Raw genomic sequence first — 11,682 nt, 5'->3', positions numbered from 1 at the left:
TAACGTCATGTTCCCAACAAATGAGGAAGAGATACTGGACACCATATGAAAGGTCCATCTCCATTCCTCAATATAACGTCATGTTCCCAACAAATGAGGAGGAGATACTGGACACCATATGAAAGGTCCATCTCCATTCCTCAATATAACGTCATGTTCCCAACAAATGAGGAGGAGATACTGGACACCATATGAAAGGTCCATCTCCATTCCTCCAATATAACGTCATGTTCCCAACAAATGAGGAAGAGATACTGGACACCATATGAAAGGTCCATCTCCATTCCTCCAATATAACGTCATGTTCCCAACAAATGAGGAGGAGATACTGGACACCATATGAAAGGTCCATCTCCATTCCTGCAATATAATGTCATGTTCCCAACAAATGAGGAGGAGATACTGGACACCATATAAAAAGTAAATCTTCATCTCCATTTTGTCCACCTAGGAGGTACAGTAGATTACTATGGATGCAAGGCGCGAGCAGGTGGCACTGTATTTCTTTCATATTTAGTCACACTTATGAAAAAGACATGTGATAACATTTAGTATCCTGAATGCTGAAATAATTCAAATTGACATAACATTTTCAGCTTATGACCCATCTTTGAAGAGGAATGTCCTGTACAGATCACATGGCCCTTTCAATCAGGATGGAGGAGGACCGGTGTCACAACATGGAGAAGCTACTAAACCTTTCTCTGGAGAACATCTACCTGCTGGCCGGAGATGTGAGGAGGATTCTGGGAGGTCACATGACATCACTCTGGTCTAGTCTGATCAGTAGACCATGTTCTTCTTGTAGACATGTAGATGATGTCAGATGATTGATGTCGGTTTATCTTTCTCCTGATCTGTAGGATTATGTTGTAGTGAAGAAGTCTAGTGGGGAGCCAATCTCAGGAGGATGGAGCAGGACCCAGAGCCCCACCATGGTGCCTCCCCCTCCTTCTCCCATACCTGAGAGGAGCAAAGAGCAGAAGATCCTGGAACTGACCACCATGATGGTCCATCTGCTGACAGGAGAGGTGAGGAGGATTCTGGGACATTATCCAGTAACAGACAAGGGATGTGTCTGGATGGTGACTGTATCATTGTGTGTGTCAGGTTCCTATAAGGTGTCAGGATGTCACTGTCTATTTCTCCATGGAGGAGTGGGAGTATTTAGAAGGACACAAGGATCTCTACAAGGACGTCATGGTGGACAATCAGCAGACTTTGATTTTTGTGAAGAATGAGATGAAGGAATCTCCCCGGAATGCGATGATATTGAACCTCACCCTGGAGGTCCTCAGCCTGCTGACTGGAGAGGTGAGATTGTTCTTTCTGTCCAGTGCCGAGAGCCAAGGAAAATCCTCAGTACTCACTCAGCAGAATCCCACTGGAGACCAAGTGCTCTCTGCCTACTGCTTACCACCCCTCCCCAGCCCCCATAGTCCTGCTCTTCTGTATCCTGTAAAATGGGGTCTTTTGTTCTCCACCTCCTGTTCCTCCAACAATTCCTGTCCTACATGTACTTCCATTACCCCAACTAGTAGCAACCCCCCCTCCCCAACCTTAGCATCCTCCTCTCCTACTACACTGCACTTTGCTTCCTTAATTTTTGTGCGACATTGTGCTTGATTACATTTACCTCTCTGATATATACCTGGTGTAGACTCTTTCCTCTCATTGCCAGACAGCAGATTCCATTCAACTTCATAGTCTCTCCTGTGCCAATATGGGCACACTTTTACCAGTTCTTAGTAAATATAAACCTGACCATAGATGTGAAGGATGATGGGAGTGAGACTTTTCTATCTTTTTAACACAGGACTGTGAATTAGTATTGAAGAAAACAACTGAACGTGACACAACAGTGAGTCCTCATCAAACCTCTACAATATTGAGGAGGGGTCAGAACCCCATTACCAGCCCCCCACCTCCATCCCCGATACCTGAGAGACAGAATGAGCAGAAGATCCTGGAACGGACCACCATGATGTTCCATCTGCTGACAGGAGAGGTGAGGAGGATTCTGGGACATTATCCAGTAACAGACAAGGGATGTGTCTGGATGGTGACTGTATCATTGTGTGTGTCAGGTTCCTATAAGGTGTCAGGATGTCACTGTCTATTTCTCCATGGAGGAGTGGGAGTATTTAGAAGGACACAAGGATCTCTACAAGGACGCCATGATGGACAATCAGCCGCCCCTCACATCACCGGGTAAGAGGAGACTTTATTGTAAAGGAGAGAGCAATATGGAGGCTCCACCTAGATCCCCCCATCCAACAAATGAGGAGGAGATACTGGACACCATATGAAAGGTCCATCTCCATTCCTCAATATAACGTCATGTTCCCAACAAATGAGGAGGAGATACTGGACACCATATGAAAGGTCCATCTCCATTCCTCCAATATAACGTCATGTTCCCAACAAATGAGGAGGAGATACTGGACACCATATGAAAGGTCCATCTCCATTCCTCAATATAACGTCATGTTCCCAACAAATGAGGAGGAGATACTGGACATCATATGAAAGGTCCATCTCCATTCCTCCAATATAACGTCATGTTCCCAACAAATGAGGAGGAGATACTGGACATCATATGAAAGGTCCATCTCCATTCCTCAATATAACGTCATGTTCCCAACAAATGAGGAGGAGATACTGGACACCATATGAAAGGTCCATCTCCATTCCTCAATATAACGTCATGTTCCCAACAAATGAGGAGGAGATACTGGACACCATATGAAAGGTCCATCTCCATTCCTCAATATAACGTCATGTTCCCTACAAATGAGGAGGAGATACTGGACTCCATATGAAAGGTCCATCTCCATTCCTCCAATATAACGTCATGTTCCCAACAAATGAGGAGGAGATACTGGACACCATATGAAAGGTCCATCTCCATTCCTCAATATAACGTCATGTTCCCAACAAATGAGGAGGAGATACTGGACACCATATGAAAGGTCCATCTCCATTCCTCAATATAACGTCATGTTCCCAACAAATGAGGAGGAGATACTGGACACCATATGAAAGGTCCATCTCCATTCCTCAATATAACGTCATGTTCCCAACAAATGAGGAGGAGATACTGGACACCATATGAAAGGTCCATCTCCATTCCTCAATATAACGTCATGTTCCCAACAAATGAGGAGGAGATACTGGACACCATATGAAAGGTCCATCTCCATTCCTCCAATATAACGTCATGTTCCCAACAAATGAGGAGGAGATACTGGACACCATATGAAAGGTCCATCTCCATTCCTCAATATAACGTCATGTTCCCTACAAATGAGGAGGAGATACTGGACATCATATGAAAGGTCCATCTCCATTCCTCAATATAACGTCATGTTCCCTACAAATGAGGAGGAGATACTGGACATCATATGAAAGGTCCATCTCCATTCCTCCAATATAACGTCATGTTCCCAACAAATGAGGAGGAGATACTGGACACCATATGAAAGGTCCATCTCCATTCCTCAATATAACGTCATGTTCCCAACAAATGAGGAGGAGATACTGGACACCATATGAAAGGTCCATCTCCATTCCTCAATATAACGTCATGTTCCCAACACATGAGGAGGAGATACTGGACACCATATGAAAGGTTCATCTCCATTCCTCAATATAACGTCATGTTCCCAACAAATGAGGAGGAGATACTGGACACCATATGAAAGGTTCATCTCCATTCCTCAATATAACGTCATGTTCCCAACAAATGAGGAGGAGATACTGGACACCATATGAAAGGTCCATCTCCATTCCTCAATATAACGTCATGTTCCCAACAAATGAGGAGGAGATACTGGACACCATATGAAAGGTTCATCTCCATTCCTCAATATAACGTCATGTTCCCAACAAATGAGGAGGAGATACTGGACACCATATGAAAGGTTCATCTCCATTCCTCCAATATAACGTCATGTTCCCAACAAATGAGGAGGAGATACTGGACACCATATGAAAGGTCCATCTCCATTCCTCAATATAACGTCATGTTCCCAACAAATGGGGAGGAGATACTGGACATCATATGAAAGGTCCATCTCCATTCCTCAATATAACGTCATGTTCCCAACAAATGAGGAGGAGATACTGGACATCATATGAAAGATCCATCTCCATTCCTCAATATAACGTCATGTTCCCAACAAATGAGGAGGAGATACAGGACACCATATGAAAGATCCATCTCCATTCCTCCAATATAACGTCATGTTCCCAACAAATGAGGAGGAGATACTGGACATCATATGAAAGATCCATCTCCATTCCTCAATATAACGTCATGTTCCCAACAAATGAGGAGGAGATACTGGACTCCATATGAAAGATCCATCTCCATTCCTCCAATATAACGTCATGTTCCCAACAAATGAGGAGGAGATACTGGACACCATATGAAAGGTCCATCTCCATTCCTCAATATAACGTCATGTTCCCAACAAATGAGGAGGAGATACTGGACACCATATGAAAGGTCCATCTCCATTCCTCAATATAACGTCATGTTCCCAACAAATGAGGAGGAGATACTGGACACCATATGAAAGGTCCATCTCCATTCCTCAATATAACGTCATGTTCCCAACAAATGAGGAGGAGATACTGGACACCATATGAAAGGTTCATCTCCATTCCTCAATATAACGTCATGTTCCCAATGAATGAGGAGGAGATACTGGACACCATATGAAAGGTCCATCTCCATTCCTCCAATATAACGTCATGTTCCCAACAAATGAGGAGGAGATACTGGACACCATATGAAAGGTTCATCTCCATTCCTCAATATAACGTCATGTTCCCAATGAATGAGGAGGAGATACTGGACACCATATGAAAGGTCCATCTCCATTCCTCAATATAACGTCATGTTCCCAACAAATGAGGAGGAGATACTGGACACCATATGAAAGGTTCATCTCCATTCCTCAATATAACGTCATGTTCCCAACAAATGAGGAGGAGATACTGGACACCATATGAAAGGTCCATCTCCATTCCTCAATATAACGTCATGTTCCCAACAAATGAGGAGGAGATACTGGACACCATATGAAAGGTTCATCTCCATTCCTCCAATATAACGTCATGTTCCCAACAAATGAGGAGGAGATACTGGACACCATATGAAAGGTCCATCTCCATTCCTCCAATATAACGTCATGTTCCCAACAAATGAGGAGGAGATACTGGACACCATATGAAAGGTCCATCTCCATTCCTCCAATATAACGTCATGTTCCCAACAAATGAGGAGGAGATACTGGACACCATATGAAAGGTCCATCTCCATTCCTCAATATAATGTCATGTTCCCAACAAATGAGGAGGAGATACTGGACACCATATGAAAGGTCCATCTCCATTCCTCAATATAACGTCATGTTCCCTACAAATGAGGAGGAGATACTGGACACCATATGAAAGGTCCATCTCCATTCCTCAATATAACGTCATGTTCCCAACAAATGAGGAGGAGATACTGGACACCATATGAAAGGTCCATCTCCATTCCTCAATATAACGTCATGTTCCCAACAAATGAGGAGGAGATACTGGACACCATATGAAAGGTTCATCTCCATTCCTCCAATATAACGTCATGTTCCCAACAAATGAGGAGGAGATACTGGACACCATATGAAAGGTTCATCTCCATTCCTCCAATATAACGTCATGTTCCCAACAAATGAGGAGGAGATACTGGACACCATATGAAAGGTCCATCTCCATTCCTCCAATATAACGTCATGTTCCCTACAAATGAGGAGGAGATACTGGACACCATATGAAAGGTCCATCTCCATTCCTCAATATAACGTCATGTTCCCAACAAATGAGGAGGAGATACTGGACACCATATGAAAGATCCATCTCCATTCCTCAATATAACGTCATGTTCCCAATGAATGAGGAGGAGATACTGGACACCATATGAAAGGTTCATCTCCATTCCTCAATATAACGTCATGTTCCCAATGAATGAGGAGGAGATACTGGACACCATATGAAAGGTCCATCTCCATTCCTCAATATAACGTCATGTTCCCAACAAATGAGGAGGAGATACTGGACACCATATGAAAGGTTCATCTCCATTCCTCCAATATAACGTCATGTTCCCAACAAATGAGGAGGAGATACTGGACACCATATGAAAGGTCCATCTCCATTCCTCCAATATAACGTCATGTTCCCAACAAATGAGGAGGAGATACTGGACACCATATGAAAGGTCCATCTCCATTCCTCCAATATAACGTCATGTTCCCTACAAATGAGGAGGAGATACTGGACACCATATGAAAGGTCCATCTCCATTCCTCAATATAACGTCATGTTCCCAACAAATGAGGAGGAGATACTGGACACCATATGAAAGGTCCATCTCCATTCCTCAATATAACGTCATGTTCCCAACAAATGAGGAGGAGATACTGGACACCATATGAAAGGTTCATCTCCATTCCTCCAATATAACGTCATGTTCCCAACAAATGAGGAGGAGATACTGGACACCATATGAAAGGTTCATCTCCATTCCTCCAATATAACGTCATGTTCCCAACAAATGAGGAGGAGATACTGGACACCATATGAAAGGTCCATCTCCATTCCTCCAATATAACGTCATGTTCCCTACAAATGAGGAGGAGATACTGGACACCATATGAAAGGTCCATCTCCATTCCTCAATATAACGTCATGTTCCCAACAAATGAGGAGGAGATACTGGACACCATATGAAAGATCCATCTCCATTCCTCAATATAACGTCATGTTCCCAATGAATGAGGAGGAGATACTGGACACCATATGAAAGGTTCATCTCCATTCCTCAATATAACGTCATGTTCCCAATGAATGAGGAGGAGATACTGGACACCATATGAAAGGTCCATCTCCATTCCTCAATATAACGTCATGTTCCCAACAAATGAGGAGGAGATACTGGACACCATATGAAAGGTTCATCTCCATTCCTCCAATATAACGTCATGTTCCCAACAAATGAGGAGGAGATACTGGACACCATATGAAAGGTCCATCTCCATTCCTCCAATATAACGTCATGTTCCCAACAAATGAGGAGGAGATACTGGACACCATATGAAAGGTCCATCTCCATTCCTCCAATATAACGTCATGTTCCCTACAAATGAGGAGGAGATACTGGACACCATATGAAAGGTCCATCTCCATTCCTCAATATAACGTCATGTTCCCAACAAATGAGGAGGAGATACTGGACACCATATGAAAGGTCCATCTCCATTCCTCAATATAACGTCATGTTCCCAACAAATGAGGAGGAGATACTGGACACCATATGAAAGGTTCATCTCCATTCCTCCAATATAACGTCATGTTCCCAACAAATGAGGAGGAGATACTGGACACCATATGAAAGGTTCATCTCCATTCCTCCAATATAACGTCATGTTCCCAACAAATGAGGAGGAGATACTGGACACCATATGAAAGGTCCATCTCCATTCCTCCAATATAACGTCATGTTCCCAACAAATGAGGAGGAGATACTGGACACCATATGAAAGGTCCATCTCCATTCCTCCAATATAACGTCATGTTCCCTACAAATGAGGAGGAGATACTGGACACCATATGAAAGGTCCATCTCCATTCCTCAATATAACGTCATGTTCCCAACAAATGAGGAGGAGATACTGGACACCATATGAAAGATCCATCTCCATTCCTCAATATAACGTCATGTTCCCAATGAATGAGGAGGAGATACTGGACACCATATGAAAGGTTCATCTCCATTCCTCAATATAACGTCATGTTCCCAATGAATGAGGAGGAGATACTGGACACCATATGAAAGGTCCATCTCCATTCCTCCAATATAACGTCATGTTCCCTACAAATGAGGAGGAGATACTGGACACCATATGAAAGGTCCATCTCCATTCCTCAATATAACGTCATGTTCCCAACAAATGAGGAGGAGATACTGGACACCATATGAAAGGTTCATCTCCATTCCTCAATATAACGTCATGTTCCCAATGAATGAGGAGGAGATACTGGACACCATATGAAAGGTCCATCTCCATTCCTCCAATATAACGTCATGTTCCCTACAAATGAGGAGGAGATACTGGACACCATATGAAAGGTCCATCTCCATTCCTCAATATAACGTCATGTTCCCTACAAATGAGGAGGAGATACTGGACACCATATGAAAGATCCATCTCCATTCCTCAATATAACGTCATGTTCCCAATGAATGAGGAGGAGATACTGGACACCATATGAAAGGTTCATCTCCATTCCTCAATATAACGTCATGTTCCCAATGAATGAGGAGGAGATACTGGACACCATATGAAAGGTCCATCTCCATTCCTCCAATATAACGTCATGTTCCCTACAAATGAGGAGGAGATACTGGACACCATATGAAAGGTCCATCTCCATTCCTCAATATAACGTCATGTTCCCTACAAATGAGGAGGAGATACTGGACACCATATGAAAGATCCATCTCCATTCCTCAATATAACGTCATGTTCCCAATGAATGAGGAGGAGATACTGGACACCATATGAAAGGTCCTCCTCCATTCCTCAGATCTTTGTTGAGTGATGTAACCACTGATAACTCTTTTGATGAAGTTTCTCTCTCACAGATGGATGGGATGTCGGGAATTCCTCGGAGGGTCCCCAGATTTCGTCTGTGGATTATACTGGAGAAGATCTTGGAATCCCAACACATTCTCAGGGTGAAAGGCCTTATTTGTGCTCGGAATGCGGTCAGACTTTTAAACAGAAGCATCATCTGATAAGACACGTGAAAGCTCACATCGGTGAGAATTTCCCATGTGAAGAGTGCGGAAAATGTTTTTTACGGAAAGAGAAACTCACAGAACACCTTAAAGCCCACACAGGGGAAAAGTCGCATAGGTGTACAGAGTGCGGGAAAGGTTTTATACGGAAAGAGGGACTCCTCCTACACATGAGAATCCACACGGGTGAGAAGCCGTATTCCTGTCAAGAGTGCGGGAAATGTTTCTGCAGGAAATACAGTGTTACCCTACATCGAAAAAAGCACATGGACAAGAGCTCCTTGTCATGTTCAGAGTGCGGGAAATGTTTTCAAACGAGATCCGATCTGAATATACATCAGAGAGTACATGTCGGTAAGGAGATCTTCCCATGCTCGGAGTGTGGGAAACTGTATATAAGTAAATCTCAGCTTACCATACACCAGAGAAGTCACACCGGGGAGAAGCCCTTTCCGTGTTCCCACTGCCAGAAATCATTCATGGTCCGGTCAGAACTGGTGGTGCACCAGAGGACTCACACCGGTGAGAAGCCCTTTTCATGCACGGAGTGCGGAAGATGTTTCTCACAAAAAGACAACTTAAACGCCCACATGATACTGCACACTGGGGAGAAGCCATTCTCCTGTACGGAGTGCGGGAAATCCTTCAGTCGGAAAAGCGACCTTGTTACACACCTGAGCATTCACACGGGCATACACCGTTTTTCCTGTTCAGAGTGCGGGAAAGGTTTCATGCATAAAGGAAAACTTAATAGGCACCAGAGAACCCACACAGGTGAGAAGCCTTACGCCTGTTCAGAGTGCGGAAAAAGCTTCCTACAGAACAGCCATCTTCTCGAACACCTAAGAAGCCACACTGGGGAGCGGCCTTTTTCATGTTCAGCGTGCGGGAATTGTTTCCCACGGAAAATCGATCTTGATATACACAAGAAAAGCCACGCCGGGGAGCACTCCTTTTCGTGCTCGGAGTGCGGGAAATGTTACATTGTTGAAGGACACTTCCGTAGGCACCAGAAGAGCCATACTGGTGAGCCTTCTCTTTCCTGTAGAGAGTGCGGGAAATCTTTCAATAATAAACGCGATCTTGCTGCACACCAGAGAAGTCACAAGAGTAAGCGGCCTCTCCGGTCCTCCAAGTGCGTTTGATACCTTGAGGCCTTCTTATCCACCTGAGAGGCCGCGTTGGGTGAGCATGCTTTTCCATGTTCCTTCCGAAGAAGCCAAACCTGCTGTAAATCCAAAGATGTCACGCAGGCAACTCTCTTGGTTTTTTTCCCTTGGCGGGAATGCTGTGACGTATATTGACGGGAGTCAGGCAATCGGTTGCCGGTGACAACAAAATCCCCCGTTTCCCGACTCTGTCTCAGCCCACTTTGGATCTTTGGGTCCTCCTGCCCACGTCGAGGTCTCCTTGCTTCTCTCTCTCTGTATAATAATACTAAACCTACATAAGACACACAAGAAGAAGAGAGAAAAGAGTTCCGAATGAGTTACGTATGTGAAGTGCGGGGCGACGAGTGCTGATGTCTTTTTCGAAAGAGTCCTGGGTCCTGGAGAGATGATCGGGAACCATTCTGAGGGTTTATCCATCTTGTGATCACCATCATTAGCCAATCACAGTGATCACCATCGTTGGCCAATCACAGTGATCACCATCGTTGGCCAATCACGGTGATCACCATCGTTGGCCAATCACGGTGATCACCATCGTTAGCCAATCACGGTGATCACCATCGTTAGCCAATCACGGTGATCACCATCGTTAGCCAGTCATGGTGACCACCATCATTAGCCAATCACCGTGATCACCATCGTTAGCCAATCACCGTGATCAGCCAATCACCGTGATCACCATCGTTAGCCAATCACAGTGATCACCATTGTTGGCCAATCACCGTGATCACCATCGTTGGCCAATCACCGTGATCACCATCGTTGGCCAATCACCGTGATCACCATCGTTGGCCAATCACCGTGATCACCATCGTTGGCCAATCACCGTGATCACCATCATTGGCCAATCACAGTGATCACCATCGTTGGCCAATCACAGTGATCACCATCGTTGGCCAATCACAGTGATCACCATCATTAGCTGATCACCATCATTAACCGATCACAGTGATCACCATCATTAGCCAATCACAGTGATCACCATCATTAGCCAATCATCGTGATCACATGGAAACGGGAACTTTAAATGTCCTGAACCTCCCATTCGTGTCCACCATCCCAACTAGAGCTGTAACTAGGAGAGAAGCCAAGGGGGGTACCCAGAACAGACTTCGGTGTATTCGTTTTTATTGAGTAACATTAGTTCCATTAAATAATTCTGGCACTTTTTTTTCAAATTAAAATACATTTGCCTGAAGCTCAATTTTAAAAGTTTCTTTTCAATGTGCTCTGAACAGATCAGCGTGGTCTACTCAGATCCTCTATATAGACCTTTATATCACTAGAGGGGTCACCGGCAGGAGGAAGGAGGTTCTGATTCCTCTATATAGATCTTTATATCACTAGAGGGGTCACCAGCGGGAGGAAAGAGATCCTGATTCCTCTATATAGATCTTTATATCACTAGAGGGGTCACCAGCAGGAGGAAGGAGGTCCCGATTCCTCTATATAGATCTTTATATCACTAGAGGGGTCACCAGCAGGAGGAAGGAGGTCCTGATTCCTCTATATAGATCTTTATATCACTAGAGGGGTCACCAGCAGGAGGAAGGAGGTCCTGATTCCTCTATATAGATCTTTATATCACTAGAGGGATCACCAGGAGGAGGAAGGAGGTCCTGATTCCTCAGTATAGATCTTTATATCACTAGAGGG

At 44.2% G+C, this 11,682-nt stretch overlaps 1 protein-coding gene across 1 annotated transcript; it reads left to right on the top strand.

Moving 5' to 3' along the window:
* The first annotated feature begins 2,008 nt into the window (after window positions 1-2,008).
* LOC143955790 (uncharacterized) lies at window positions 2,009-11,230 on the top strand. Its single transcript, XM_077465911.1, has 2 exons — window positions 2,009-2,211; window positions 8,699-11,230. The coding sequence occupies exons 1-2, from the start codon at window positions 2,127-2,129 to the stop codon at window positions 9,997-9,999; spliced, it is 1,386 nt and encodes a 461-aa protein (XP_077322037.1). The 5' UTR covers window positions 2,009-2,126; the 3' UTR covers window positions 10,000-11,230.
* Window positions 11,231-11,682: the final 452 nt, after the last annotated feature.

The sequence above is a fragment of the Lithobates pipiens genome, unplaced genomic scaffold, assembly GCF_037356315.1.
Source record: "Lithobates pipiens isolate NorthernLeopardFrog02 unplaced genomic scaffold, aLitPip1_a1.2 Scaffold_35, whole genome shotgun sequence".
Taxonomy (NCBI): Eukaryota; Metazoa; Chordata; class Amphibia; order Anura; family Ranidae; genus Lithobates; species Lithobates pipiens.
This window is presented reverse-complemented; position numbering and strand designations above follow the sequence as displayed.